Source organism: Staurois parvus, unplaced genomic scaffold (assembly GCF_062004578.1).
Source record: "Staurois parvus isolate SC_StPar_1 unplaced genomic scaffold, SC_StPar_1.0 ptg000886l, whole genome shotgun sequence".
NCBI lineage: Eukaryota > Metazoa > Chordata > Amphibia > Anura > Ranidae > Staurois > Staurois parvus.
In genome coordinates this window covers 2,646,203-2,662,190 of record NW_028318682.1, presented here as the reverse complement: position 1 = coordinate 2,662,190, position 15,988 = coordinate 2,646,203, and the positions used below count along the sequence as shown (strand labels likewise).

The window sequence follows — 15,988 nt, the reverse complement described above, 5'->3', positions numbered from 1 at the left end:
GGTTGGCCAAACTCAATATTGAACCCTACGGACTAAGGCTGGGATGCCATTAAAGTTCATGTGCAGGTAAAGGCAGGCGTCTCAATACTTTTGGCAATATAGTGTACTTGGGTAAGTGATGGTCAAGTGTTTATACATTTCTTGGCTGTATAGTGTAGTTTTTCAAACATCTGCAGTGGGATGGCCCTGTTTAGACATGCAACTAACATTGCCACAACTCTGAAAAGAGATTTGCGGTGGACCATTTTTCAGAGGTGTTTGAAAAGCGATGAACATTAAATTTGTAACCTCCGCACTGCTGTAAATGCTGCATCTCTGTGTTACAACCATGTCCATTACACATGGTAGCAGAACAGTTGTGGCTCAACCCAGTTCACTTGAATAGGTCACGTTAGTCAGTAGTACTGCCCACCAAACACGACTGGGGTATTACTTTTCCTGCAGCATGTGTGCACCCCTGTCCTGCTGCCTCTACAGCTTGAGGGGATAAAAACATATCTCAACTGGCTGTTTTTACCACTCAAGCAACCACGTGTGCCCTAAAGCTCACGGCACACTTGCAATCATTAAAAAGTGCATAGGAAATACTTAGTGATATTAAAAGCATTTTTTTAAAATAACAAACATTTTAAAACATGTCTCCTGCTGCTGTCTCAGCCAATGAAGAGGGAGAGTTCACAGAGAGCCGAGGCTGTCATGCACATTGCTGGAATGCGATGGGGCTCAGGTAAGTATTGGGGGGTTTGGGGGAACTGCTGCACACTGAAGATTTTACTGTCATGCATGTAATGCATGCATTATTACTCAGACACCTCACTCATCTGGCAAGCAAGAGTGTAGTGCTTGGAAACAGATGAGCATTTCTCTGCCCTATTAAATGACCCGGTCCATGGCGTGTTGATGCCAGCAACAGCAATGCTAATATGCCTTGGCACTAGGCAGTGATTGGTGAAGGAGAATTTGAGGTGGTGTGGTCTTTGTCTAATTCTTCTGTTTAGCACTGCTCTGTTGTGCTACAAAATTAGTCTCCCCAGTGTTTAGTGCAGGTTTTGTGTATGTTTGTGTCTGAAAACACCAGCATTTTTTTCCTTTGTGAAATCCTGCACAAACGTAAACAAAATCTGCCTACTAATTAAAAATTAATATTACCTCCCTAATAGCCATCCAAGCAGTTATGATGTTTAATGAACAAGGGTTCCCTTTCCGTTTGTAGCCAAAAAAACCCCCCAAAACAGTGTCCGCCATGGGAACAGTATTTAGTTTGTTTATAGACCGTTCACAACCCACATGTGATTAGCTCGCAGCCTCTTCCAGAATATGGAACACCCACCAGTATTCTAAAATGTACTGTACTGGGAGTTCAATTTTTGGCAAAGTAGCCTTTGGGATGCTTGGAGTGCTGTTTTTCATATTACGGTACTGGAACTGCTTAGATGACCTACATACATTTTGAAAGCTTTTAGCAGGTGCATTTAAATTGCCTACAGGACAAAAGCAGGTAAGGATTTGAAAAAAATTGTTGACATTTGTAAAGTTCAGATTTTCTTGCCCTCCTGTCCCTTGTCTGAGGACACACATAGATTAACCAGTTGCTGAACGCAGATAGCCGAATGACGTCCTCCCAGGGGTGCACACCCGGCGTTCTCCATGATCGCCGTGTCCTACGGACACAGCTGATCACCTGATGTGGTAAAAGGCCAATCACAGCTGCTTTTTACCATGTGATCAGCCGTGTCCAATGACACGCTGATCACAGGGAAATGCAGTTGCCGGTTCCCGGCTGCACTTTCCGCACGCTGTCAGAACGTGGGGAAAGTACTGCCGAGAACCGGAAGTTGTTAGAGCAGTTATCGGCACCGAACATCAGGGCACTGATGATCAGTGCCCTGATGATGATTGTCACCCACCTGTTCCCTTCAGTGCCACCCACCTGTGCCACCCACCAGTGCCCAAAAGTGCAGCCCAGCTGTGCTGCCAGTCAGTGCTGACTATCAGTACCCATCATCAGTGCCGCCTCATTAGTGCTGCCTATCTGTGCCCATCAGTGCTGCCTATCAGTGCAGCCTCATCAACGCACATCAGTGAAGGAGAAAAATTACCTGTTTGCAAAATGTTATAATAGAAACAAAGAAACCTTTTTTTTTTTTTTTTCTTCAAATTTTTTGCTCTTTTTGTTTATAGCGCAAAAAATAAACTCCCCAGCAGCAAGTAAATACCACCAAAAGAAAGCTCTATTTGTGAGAAAAAAATTAAAATTTCATATGTGTACAATGTTGCATGACTACGCAATTGTCATTCAAAGTGCGACAGCGCTGAAAGCTGAAAATTGGCCTGGTAAGGAAGGGGGTATAAGTGCCCGGTAGGCAAGTGGTTAAACACTAATCATGTAGTATAGTTACTGTGGTTTTTTTTGTACGTTATGAGCCTAAAATGGCAATTTTCCAAGGATAGTCTCTGCATTATGCAATAAATCTCCCTCTATATGTGTCGTTTCAGCAGCATCTATCTGCATGAGCTGCTCATTTTGACAGACTGATGCACTGTTAAAACTCTGGGCAGATGTGAAAACCTCTGTTAGGTGCATCATAATAAATGATTGCAAGGAGTGTTTTAGGCTGTTGTATGTAATTCTATGTGTTTTTCCATCTCTCGTGCACTAGCGGATACCTGACTTACAGCAGGAGTTTCTGTGTCTGGATTGAGAGATTCAGTAAAGAACGGGAGTGAACAACACAAGCTCTGTCTACATAATACATAGTACCTCAGACGGTCATATTTCAGGCAGCAATAACAGTTTTAGGCATGTGGCAGCTGGTGCTTCTTTGGCTGCAGAGGCTTTGTAGGAAAAGAGGGGGGATACTGATAAAACACAGATATGACTGCCTACGAAAACAAAAAATAATTTTACTAGTAAATAATGACCATTATAAATACCAGGAAAGCGGTTGTATGTTCCTGCAATTATTTAAATCAAAACCCATGTAAACTGTTAAGACATACAGTTGAAATGGCTTTACTATCACTTTGCCCATTTCAGGATGCAGTGCCCATGTCTCTATAAAACAGCTGCTAGACCTTTCATTGAAAGAATAATGTTCACTTTAGATGATGTGCATTTAACATTTTATGCATGTTCTTTACCTGTAAAAGACTGAGTGATGTAATCTTGGGCTTGGTGTCAGCAGATTCTGAGCAATCATTGAAGTGACACTTGATATGGTATGCCCCTTACACCTCCTCTGACTGCTACGTAAAAAGGTTATATAGGGTGGTGAGTGAATGAGCTGGGCCAGCATAGACCAAAATAAGGAAGAGGAGAGGGCTATCATGTGACCTGAGCGAGGGGACTGTGCTAGGGAACGGACTAGTCAAATTTGCAAGCAAGTTCAAATGCACATTGCCACTTCTAGTAGTGTTAAAACCTCAACATTTTTAGTTAACACATTGAGCACAATAAAATATACATTCCCTAATAATAAACTATGAGTTATCCCCTTTACAACCGCCCAACACATGTGCAGGTGCAAAAGGGTGGGCTTTTATGCCCATATGCTGCATATGTGTTGCTGATTCTGAGATTGCGCTTACTGCCTGCATTCAACAAAAAGACTGACTGCCCTCGGTCCAGGTTAAAGATCAGTAGCCAGCGGGGCAGACTTCTGATCATGTGATTGCTGTGATAGTGGTCACATGGTCGCCGATCCTTTCTACCCCTGGGATTTCCAAACTGTTTAAAGGGACACCAGGGCGGACAGAAGGTTTTAAAAGTCTTACCCCATAATTTGCAGTATGCAACATTAAATGCTACTTGTTCCCCCTATCTCAGTGCTGCTTCCTTGAACTTTTGGGCTTCATAGGAAAGAGTCTACAGTGGTCAGTGCAGTCTCCCTAGTCTGTTAGTTTGGAGAAGGGAAAGGGGTGGAGCAGGGGAGTACCTTGCCATCCTAGGCTTCAGGGCTATGTGTTTGTATTGATGCACATAGTGTAGGGAGACATGGCTCTATTTCCTGCATTCAAGGTTGGCTCAATAGGAAACTGCAAGGGAAAGGAGCCACCCTGAAGCAGAAAACCTAGAGCAGCAGCATTCCTGGCACCAGCTTAACTGGAAAATAGGAAAGAATTTTCAAGTTAGAGGCTACATACTTGGTAAGTGATTAAATCTCTGCTAATCATGCTTAAAAACTGAAGGTTATATTTTTTTTTTTATTTTATTTTATAAAAAAGGTTTATGGAAAAAAGGGCTTCAAGTAAGCCTTTAAATACTTTTATTTTTTTGTGCTCTTTACCTGCAATTTATTAAATTGGTGCCATGGTTTCTTTACCAATGAAACAGGACATGCTTGTTATTACCAAAACAGCGCGTTGAGGCTGCTGAGGACCTTTTCCACAGACCGCAGTGTTTCTGACCAGACTTAGACCTAAAGGTTCTTGGACTGTGGCTAGCTCATTAAGACTGTAAGATGAATAGTTATGGGTAGTCTGTAAATATATGGAACATAGGTACTCTATAAAGGAGGAACTAAATATAGGTACCTAACTTTTCTTCGCTATGAGCATTCAGAGGAGGAACTCCCACTGTAAGCCTGGTAAAGTCCGAGTTCAGAGAATAGCACAAGCTGAATATAAAACTGTCATTTAATGAAAAGGCAACTAAACAGTGTTTTATCCATTTGCCTGGAGCTCTTCTTTTAAATCCTATACTGTTCAGTTTGCGATCTTTTTTTCTTGAGCCTGTTTAAACTAATTGCTAGGCATTTGTTCTGCAGGTCTCAGATTACCTAGAAGTTATCAGAGAACCCATGGACCTTTCTACCATCATGACCAAAATCGACAAGCACCACTACATGACTGTGCGGGACTTCCTGTTGGATGTGGACCTGATCTGCAGCAACGCATTAGAGTACAATCCCGACAAAGAACCTGGAGGTAATGATGCTAAGAAACAAAGTGCTCCTGCAATTATTATTGTTCTCCCTTCTGCAGGCTACTATTGATTTTTAAACCTCTCTCTGCCAGATGGGAGATGTGCTGAAAAGCAGCTCATAATTACTCCGCTCTGTCAGTCAAGGGAAAAATTCGTGCGGCAAGACATGAGCCACGTTGGCACATAGATAATACTTTGCAAGAAAAAAAACTGCTTTTTTTTATTGCTTTACAGTAGTATATTTTTATTATTGATTCTCTGAATCGCCGAGTGCATAAGATAAAATGCTGTCTTGAAATCTATAAAGTTATGTTTTACCCAGCTATTTGCTGTACTTTGTATCAGCCAGCATATTTTGCAGTTGTTAAAAGCACAAGAGATCCTGTACTATTCACTGAGGTCATTTGGCATTTTCCTAAAGTTGCTAGGTTAAAGTGATGTGCTGCCTTTTCCAAAAAAAATAGTTTGCTGCTCCTGCTTTTTACAAATGTTTGCTTTAATAGTGTTAAATAAACCTGTTGTGATGGTAATATGGGGGCTGCCCATTTTTCTCTTTCTGTAAATGCTAGTTGTATGGATGTTAGGCTGACCTGACCCCCTGGCTAAAGCTCAATTCCACATTACTTGTTTTACAAGTAAAACGTGTGTTGGGTTTTTATCAATGTCTCTGTCCCTTTTTGGTAGATTGTCCCACACTTCTGTTCTATGCAGATTGACAAAAACACATTTGTAGTTGAGTGAGGAAGGGTTAGAACTTCTGACAACAATATTTTTCTGTCTTTCTGGGGCTTCTGCATCCCCCCTTTCTTGTACAGTAAGTGGGGTAATGTATCCCCAATGGGGTCACAAATGGAAATAAAAACCTCTATTGAACCAAGGCTGGCCATATACTGTACAATTTTCTGTCCAGTTTCTGTCCAATTTCATTCAGATTTACCTTCAACTATGTAGTGCAAGGGCCTGCTTAATTGGATACAATTGAAAGTGTTTAGGTTTGACTTCATATTATATGGTTTTTGGCAAATCTAAAGTGAAATTCTCAAGAAAATTGTATAATGTATGGCCTGCAGGTGTGTATAGGTACAATTAGAAAACCGTACAATTAATGAATGCACTGTGCTGATCCTAATGTAAATCATCGAACCAGTACACTACTGAAATCTAACCTAAAACCTCTTGTCACAGGACTCGACTATACACACATTCTGGAAAGCATGCAGATGCAAATAAATAGAGATTTAATAGAGTGCCAAGTAACCGCCAAATAAGTAAAACATTCCCAGAGTACCCAGTATAAACATTCCATTAAGTCCTGTAATAGATGCTATGAATCTCCACTTAAATCAATGCATCACATTGTATACCCCTCTCATCTTTACTCTCATTAGATCCTGTACTTTGAACCCATTTCATTTATTACTGTAATGTAGTGTGGCTGCATATCATCCAGCCAGGGAAACAGAATAGTAGTAATTCTTCGACTTTTGGGTTATTCTGCTGCCTACAGGAGGTTTGTGCACTGGCAAAACAAAAACTTCATTCCATCCCTTGAATAAGCATGACTAGACCAATCATACTTTTTTTTTTTTTTTTTTTTGTATGTGTGTCGCAGGAGATTAAAAATGTGGGGTTTTTTTTGTTAATTTTTTTTTTTCTTCAATTAAAACTTCCTTAACGCTGCCTGACCCTATTTCTGTACATCAGATCATCTATTTCTCCATACTCAAAAGAATAAATGGTGAGCGCAAGACAAAAAAGGAAAAAGTAAAGCAGCTAGCACAACATGGCAAACCCTCTGTCTCCAACAAAACACACTCTAATATCAATGTGTAGCACTAATCAAAATGTGTGTTATAATCAAGGATGACCAGTGTGATAGTAAAAGGGAAAGGAAACATCATAAAAAAGAAATAGGGAATAGTGCATACACCAATGAAGAAACAAAATGGACGGTATAACAAATTAAAATGTATAAGTCCACTAAATAGCATAATAGTCCCAAAAGAAGTGATGTGATCAAATCAACAAAATGTAGTGACTTCTGTGACTTCTGCACTGCACCTCCACCATAATGCACTCACCAGACGTAAGTAGCAAGCAAGCCTAGAGTGGAATGACACTAAGGGGTGTTCCTGCTTGTTTCTCCTGCCGGCGACCCGGATGAAGGTGGGATCTTTCCAGAAGCCAGTGATACACCAAATGAACAATCAAAAGTAGAGTAGCCAAGTCTCCATCTCCAGCCCACGGTGAACCAAGGAAAGGGATTCCTCCTAGAGGGCAAGCTCACAGACCGATCCCGGAGACAGTATCATATAGTGTAGTATATTTTATTAAAAAGATAGCAACCACATGGGCCATAAAATCATCAATGGATAAAAAGCACTTACAAAGATGGCCACCGGACCACCACGTGGACGCGACAGCGTGAAGTCAGCACGTAGCCTCCTCTTGACGCATTTTGTGCGCATGCACGTTCTCAAAGCTTTCACTGCACCCAATCTCATAGTAAGTTGAATATCTTCCAATAAATCACTGGAAGTTATTAGGCATTTTTACTTCTTTTCCCACCCTTGCTGCAGGGACACCTCAGACTGAGGTAACTGAATACCTCTGTCATTCATCTGGGGGATTATTGCACATGCACAATTCTTATTTGCTCTCCGCCTGGAAGAAGGTCTGTTTGATCACAGATCCTGCTTCCAGTACTCTGTTGAGCTTCAGGTCTCTGGATGAATCCACGGTCTCGCTGATTTTATCACTGCTGGTGGCTGACAGCATTCACTTAGGCTCCATTTACACTTGTGCAACCTCAAAATCGTGCGATTTTCATTGCGACTTTACAGTGTGACTTAATGCGATTTTGAGGCAAGTTTGATGCAACTTTGGATGAGTGTGGCTTTGATCAAGGAGGATTGGGATGTACAGAGTCACACACAAGTCACATGTATATCATTCAGGTGCGACTTTCATGCGACTTTGGAGGGTTTACATTGACGTCTATGGCCCTCAAGTTGCACGAAAGTAGTACAGGAACTACTTTCAAGTTGCTCAAGTATGAATGGTACTCATTGGGAAACATGGGGTGTGACTTGTAATGTGACTTTGCGTCCAAAGTTGCAGAAATGTGAACGTGCTCTAATACAAACTTCTTAGTTTCTGAGTATGCAGCAAATTGCATCAATCCTTGGGACTAGTTTGTTTTCAATACACAGTACAGTTGGTCTCTGCCCGGATGTCCAAAGGACAGTCCTACTGCAAGGATGACCTCAGCTCACACACTCTTATGAATACCAGTGATTTTTCACTTTCCCTTTACTTTCTAAAGAAATTTAGGGATCTTATTACTGTAGAATCTTCCACTGCAGAGCCTTCTACAACTCAACAGGATGAGCCTCAGTTTTAACATTCTGCCGCCAGATCCATTTTAATATCGACTTTTTGGTTTTGGTATATGCGCACTTAACTAAAATATCTACTCTTAAGTGCACTGGTGTCACCCTAAACCCTTTTCTGTTCCTCCACCCTTATATGAGCCTGGTCATCACATAGCGATTACCTTTTTTTATCCACTGACATTAAGTGGCAGGTTGGGAGGATGACAAGTGCTGTCTTCCTGGCCAAATACAGGGTTCTGGTCACTGATAGTATCTCCCTCCTCGAGGCTTACATAGCTATTGTTCCTGCATAGTTTTTACTGGAAACACCCCAGAATGCTTTGCTTTTACAGTAGAATAGTACCTTGGGGCAAGGTGATTTTATCCACATATTGGAAATGTCTCAAATTGGTATGATACTGGTAAGACACATATGCCACCATAAATCAAGCATTTCACCTATAAAGTTCTTCTAAACCAAAGATGGGTTTTCTTGGGCATTTCCAAAATGTTTATAAGATTACCTTGTCCCAAGGGTACAATTCTGTGGTAAAAGCAGAGCATTCTGCGGGGTGTCCAGCAGGGTTGGATCCAGCTAATCTGATATGGGGGTGCAATAAAAAATGTCAGGGGGCAGAGGATAGGGGGTCAGCAGGACAGTGCACAAGAACAGGAATCAGTAGCAGAGTGTACTAGGGAGGTCAGCAGGGCAGAGGACAGGAATTATCTGAGCAGGAGGACAGGTGTAGTGTATTGCAGGGGTCAGCAGTTTGTAGGCCAGTGTACAGGGTGTCAGCAGGGCAGAGGACGGTCAGTATGGCATTGTACAGGGGTCAGCAGTGCACAGGACATATAATATGTTTTTAAAGGCGAACTGCCTTTATTTTAACTGACAATTGCGCGGTCATGCAATGCTGCACCCAAATTAAATTTACGTCCTTTTTTTTTCCCCACGAATTGAGCTTTCTGTCGGTGGTATTTGATCGCCTGTGCATTTGTTAATATTTTTTGCGCTATAAAAAAAACCTACAATTTTGAGAAAAAAAAACAATATTTCTGACTTTCTGCTATTAAACATGCCCAGTAAAAAAATTAAAGTAAAATTTTGTCATGAATTTAGGCCAAAATGTATTCTGTCTGCTAAAAAAAAAAAAATCCCAATATGTGTAAATTGGTTTACGTGAAAGTTATATTAAAAAATGGTATATATACTGGGATTTTTTTAAAAAAATCTTTTTACTAGTAATGGCGGAGATCAGCGACTTATAGCCGGACTGCGACGGGCATTCTGACACTGGGGGTAACTGACTTGGTGTCACTGAGATCCTCAGTGACACCAATACAGTGGTCAGTTCTAAAAAAAAAAAAAAAAAAAAAAAAAGCTGTGGCACTGGGCAGGAAGGGATTAACATGAGGGGCGATCAAAGGGTTAACTGTGTGCTATTTTACCAAGTGCTGTGTCCGTGTGCTTCACTGTAAGCACACTGCTTTGCATGGCTGTGCTCTGCAAAAAGTAGAAGATGCTGCACAGAACCATACTGGAACATGGCAAACTGCATAAAAAATACACTGGAACTGCGTGTGGCGTGAACTGAAAGCAAAAACGTATCCGGAATGCTTCTGGAGTGCATTTTGTAGTGTGAACTGGCCCTAATTGTTGCCATTTCATGTTTTTATGCACACAAAAAGGATATTTTTGCCCTAGGCGACCATACTTGATCAAAATTCATCTTAAGTAGGGACCGGTTGAATTTCAATCCATGTATGAGCACGCTTGTTGTACAGAAGTCGATCTACTAATCAGATATTGTACAGTCGGCCTCTAGGAATATTTCTGCACGGTTAATACTGCCGGCTATAGCTGGCAGCACTGATCAGTGTATTCTGGTGGCATTGAAGTCTCTTCGCTGTCAGAACACATTACCAGGGGAGTGATTCCCCATCCACATTGAATTTGTGGATGAGAGAATCAAATAATTTTTTTTTCTTTTTTTTTGGTTCAACACATTGTTGAATGAAAAATGACTAATGTCTGGGCTGTCTTACTGAGCCTACCTTAGGAGCTCCATTAAAACCTGCAACTGTTGAGAAAATGAACACCTTGGTCGGGTCTATGCACATCTTTGAGTAATGTTCAGGGGTCAGAATAAGTAAAAGGCAAAACATATGGAGTGTAGCAGTCCGAATGAGAGCCACGTTCACATCAGAGTCCTCCCTTACATCAGTGTCCCCAGAGTGAAACCACTTTACATTAGTCTGCAGAGTCCCCCTTAAATCAGATCTAGAGTGCCCCCCCTTACGTCAGAGCCCATGACAAAGGGATTTTTACGGGTACTTTTCTCCTGTCCATGAACATTTACGGATAGGAGGAAAGTGTCTGTTTTATACACACTGTCTATACATTTATGGATGATTGGCAGCACAGGGTTGTACACCTACTGCCACTGTGAAGTTTTGTGGCCGTTGAAGAAATTCTATCCTCTGTTGCTTTCTGTGGGCACAGTGCCTTCTGGATGTGACCTATTCAAGTGAATGAGACTGCTCTGCAAGCACCACACAACTGTGTGCGCAATGACACGTGGTTGCAGTTCGCTAGTGAGTGGTCTTAGGGGTTAAACCAGGTGGCGTGGTTGCTATACATCTCACTGCCTGCCAACTTCTCTCTGAAGAGTGATCTGAATGCAGATCGCTCTTTAGAAATAAAAGTTCATGTCAACAATCCCCTAAAGGGATGCTGGGGCTGAGCAGGAAGGGGTTAAACAGAAGCATCACAAACTTGAGTAATAACTCCATCAGTTTTTAAACTGCTATATTAATCCTTTTACTGACAGGCCGTGTGCTCTGTTTCTATACTCGTGTCACCAGACCATTTTTGCCATTCCCCCCCCAAAAAAAAACCCATATATATTTTGAAAGCACATGACCAGTAGAATAAAGAATAAAAGCTACTGATTTTTGAGGCCCCATCATAATTGCGCAAATGCTTATCAAAACAATATTTTTTCTAAAAATACACTAAAATCAGTAATAGATTAAAACAAAATTGCAAATTTTACAAAATTCCAGCTAAATTCCTATGGAATATAAAAGCTAAACCTGTATGGAGTTAAATATTTGTAGATTTTTAATTGCACCTTTTTGAAAAATGGTGAAAATGGAAGGTATGCAGAACTGGAAATAACCAAACGTCTAAACTGGGAGTTTTAATTTTTCCCTTATTGTTCAGAGTTTGTAAAAGGACCCCCCCCCAATGATACATTTTCTGAAAGCATATAACCAGGAGAATAAAAGTGTGCTACAGACTTTTTAGGCCCACGATAGTTTCGCAAATGTTTATGCTTGAAATGATTGTAGCCGTATTAGTGCATTTCTGTCGCAAATGTTTATCAAATTCATATTTTCACCAAAAAAAATCAAAATATTTTTTGCAAACATAATATAATTTACAAAATTCCTGCTAAATTCGTCCTAAGGCCTAGAGTGTACTAAAGTGTATGCCCATGCAGAGCCATGTTTACATACAAGGGGATGCACAAGTGTTCTGTGCATCCCTCTGCAGGCAGTCCCATTCGGGTCAATTGGAATGCAGGGGCAGAGCCGCTGCTCCCCATCTGACATCCATGTATGTCTGTGTAGGTCCATGACCCCAAACGCAGGCAGTGTGAGTTCAGGGACATGACACCCATACGGATGTGGGAGCAGTGCCTGTGTCCATGCAGACTCTGTGTCCCAACTGACTTCAATGGAACTGTATGCATGGGGATGCGTGGAACACCTGTGCATCCTTGTGCAGTAAAACACTGCCCTGCTGTAGTGTGCCCTGTGTGAACGGGGACTTGGGTCTCGATTAGACTTTTGGTTGTGGAGGGATGGGGTTGTAGTTGAGCTGTGTTTTTGCCGGCTGACAACCTCCCCTCCTAACGCTGCAATAGGCAGTGGACTGGGGTGTTTACGTGCTGCGGCTGCAATGCTTCACTTTACGCCGCAGCAAAGTTGATCTGACTTGTAGCAATCGACACCCGCCGAACACCACACATTCAAGTCAATGGAGAAGCACTGCAAACACCCCACAACTGCAGGCAATGCAAACATGGATCAGGCTTCAGAAGTAAGGGAGATTTAGATACATGTCTATATCTAGATCATAATGTATAAGTTACACTTGTTGGCGAAAAATGAAGCGTTTTGCAGTAACAATCGCTTCTTCAGACTTTTACGCTCAGTTGTGACAAATATTCATAGCATCTCTATAAATAGAAAATATATATATACAATCCACTTATATGCATTGGTACATAACATGAATACTTTGAATCCGGCCCATAAGGGGAGCAAAATGGACACACAACACCAAGAAAAGAAAATAAAGGGGGGGGGGGGGAGGTAGACCAAAGCACTTACAAAGGCATTGCAAAGACTCTCAGTATATAATCACCCCCTTCCGAACCAAGGGGAGACATGCAACAGAGACCACAGATGGGTAATCATAGGCACCATATCAACAATTCCAAAGCGCCAATGTATGAATAGGCTAAAGAAAAAGACATATCAAATGAAACCATTACATGGACACTAAGTCTAGGGCAATGATTCCTCCCAAATTGCATCATACTTACACAAGCTTCGTAATATGGCTAAAACCCATAGATAAAAAAAAATAGGAAGCATGCAAAGCAAGCAACCATGTCTCTGCTCAAGATGAAAGAGTGAGATATAAATCTCTGGTAAATTAGTACAACAGGCAGGCAGGCCTCAATTGGAATAGGGGACAGATATGTAGTTTAAAAAAAACTCTCTAAAAAGGATAAAACACAAGGGATGGAGCAGTAAATACTATACTCCATAATATTCAACTAGAGATGCAGGACAATATATCAATCTGGGATACTTGCCAGTATAGATGTGTAACAGGTGGAAAACCACCATTTTTCCGGTGCATGTGTTATCAAAGATGGAAGAGAGATCGTATACGACTAGGAACCCCATAACAACTCTGGGCTTCAGCAAAGTGGCAGCCTCCAGCAAGAAAAACAAGGAGCAATACTAGAGGCAATTTTGGGCTGCATAATTTATTAATGTGTAATGTATGTTTCTTGCTAAAGAACATTATTTTTATCAAGTTGTTATGGGTAAAGTTCTGCATTAAAGTGAACCTGAACAATTCAAATGGTGCATGTGATTAAAAAAAAAAAAAAAAAAAAATGTATACACAAGTGTTACCTCTATTGCAGACTGCATGCCAGTGCTATTTGTAGACCCACAGATATAAAAAGCTGAAGTTTTATGCAGATTTTGACTTGTTGAGATTTGCCCCACCCTCTTACGACCCAAGCCTTCTTATTGGTCAGACCCACTGGTCACAAATACCTGCGTATATGCGTTTTTTTTTTTTTTCCATCATATGATCCTTTTCAAATATGCAGTTTATCCATTTATAACCAGGCCCACTTTAATTTCATTAAAGATGTTTGGCTGCTTTATGTCACAGCTCCATGCTGTTAAGTTTTTGTTAGCTTTGTAGGCTTCTATGAATGATGATTTGACCTGTAGAAATTAGGGAACCCAATATGCTGATTTACTGTAGTATGTTCTACAAAGGAATATTTTCAAATTCATTTGACCGGGGTGTCTCACTGCATTGTCTTGTACAGATAAAATCATCAGGCACCGCGCCTGCACACTGAAAGACACCGCACACGCCATCATTGCTGCTGAACTGGATCCTGAATTCAACAAACTGTGTGAGGAAATTAAAGAATCCAGAACCAAGCGAGGTATGTGTTCTAACATGCGTTCATGCCTGACCGGTTTCAATTAAAACTCATATCAAACAGCAGAATGTCAAATGCAGATTAACCTTGGTGTTGTGCATACCTGGATACACTTTTCTTTGTGAATGAGGATATTGTATTGACTTTCTTCAGATTCTGTTGTGATTTCTTACAGGAGATATGTCATTTTGTCTCCATGCGACAAATATATTAATGCTTTGATTTTCTGCTGCTTTTTGGGATCTGTTACTGTTCCTAAAGTCATAAGAAACATTTTCTGCAAGAAGTGTTGACTTTCAATGCTAGGAGCCTAGCAATGTAGGTTCCTTGGCATGTTTGACTCTGAAACCGTGTCAGAAGTACCCAGTGACCCATTCCCACCTCCCACCAATCCTCACTGCAAAGGTTGTGGCCTCTAACCTGTCCTAAAGTTTGATATTTCGTTAGGTGAAATGTAAAAAAAAAATTGGCTAATCTTGCAGAAATTAAGAGCAGCTATGTGCACTCTTTATATCTCATCTTGGGTGGTCTGCCTGTCGGTCACCCTGCCAGTTCTTATTTGCTGAATTGTTTGTCCTTATGTGGAGAATGGACTTAAGCCAGCCATACAAGGATCGAGGTTCAACAAGGACCAACCGAGATTTGATCCATGTATGGGCAGGCTGATTGTGCCCAAGTTGGTACATTGACTGACTTGGTTACAACCAGCCTGTCAGATCTTCTACATAATATTACTGCCAACGGCTACAGCCACGAACAGTAATCATTGTGTTCTCCCGTCCGGGAAGGCTCCACACACCCCCTGCTGGCAGAACACAATAGCAGAAAATCGAATCGCCTATGAGCTGCCTAAGGGAAGAGTTTGAATAGTTTAGAGAAGAAGAATTAGTCAGGGCTGATATTCAGTCAACTCTTAATATAGGTTTCTTTTTAAACTTCTCTTATACCCAAATATAAATGATCCCCTGCTAGACCATGCTTTAGTTTATCAAGTGAAGGATCAGCCTTGAAGCCTATGCTTCAGCACCAAATTCTACAACCGCTATGATTTCTGCGCTGAAAACTGCTGATCTGTTCTTTTTCTAACCCTTCCCAAAGTAGCTCTCTTTAAACTTTGATTTATTTCCAGACCTAGACTGTAAAAATGAAAGAACCTGTGTGGCATTGGACACCAAATTTGCTATTGCTTTATACCACTTTTCATTCTAAAACCCCATAGCATTCTCTCTATTTTCCTTATGCTGACTTTATATATAATTTCCATGATCTCTTGAAGCCAGACTAAGCAGCACTTTCAAAATGTCTGTGTGTAAAAAGGCAGACTTCATGCCTTCAATTTTTGCAGTGCATCTTCTATCCCTGAGCTATACATATCTCTAAATCTAAAGCTTCCTTTAACCTGCCAGGGATAGGGTTTCATATAATTTATTTCTGTATGATCCCAGTTGCATAAAATTAGACTGCAGAGCAAAACTCTAATGTAACTGGGAATTTCTGCAGAATCTCAGGATTAGGTGTTCCAGAACTCTGATGACCAAGGGTTTTTTTTTTATATTTGTTTTTGTGAGGATAACGAAACTCTGCTAGGCTGTGTGAACAGTTTAGATTTATTAAAAAAAAAAAAAACAAGTTTACTATAGTGCACCTTTTTTAATCCTCTAAACCCCAAAACAAAAATTAAATCTATTGCAGCTTTCCAGTTTCTAGTTGTGGTGGTTGCATTATTTTTCTCTCTTCAGGAGGATTTCCCCATGAATTTTTAGCTGCTGATCTTGAATACCGAAGTTTCTGTCCATGGATGTCCACGCTTGCTCCTCCTTCTTTTTTTTCTTTTTTTTTAATCAATGAAGGGAACCATGGTTGTCATCCATTTCTGCTTTTGTGTTCATCTACATTATGTGAGGGTTGATGGGCTTATC

The 15,988-nt window shown here is 40.9% G+C and overlaps 1 protein-coding gene across 4 annotated transcripts in view; it reads left to right on the top strand.

Moving 5' to 3' along the window:
- The window catches only part of ATAD2B (ATPase family AAA domain containing 2B), a 193,373-nt gene that overhangs the window by 127,557 nt on the left and 49,828 nt on the right, over positions 1 to 15,988 (top strand). For all 4 annotated transcript variants that reach the window (XM_089656093.1, XM_089656092.1, XM_089656091.1 and 1 more), the window contains 2 exons: positions 4,767 to 4,926; positions 13,950 to 14,072. In XM_089656093.1, coding sequence (XP_089512219.1) covers positions 4,767 to 4,926; positions 13,950 to 14,072 — 283 coding nt within the window. The remainder of the gene's footprint in view (positions 1 to 4,766; positions 4,927 to 13,949; positions 14,073 to 15,988) is intronic.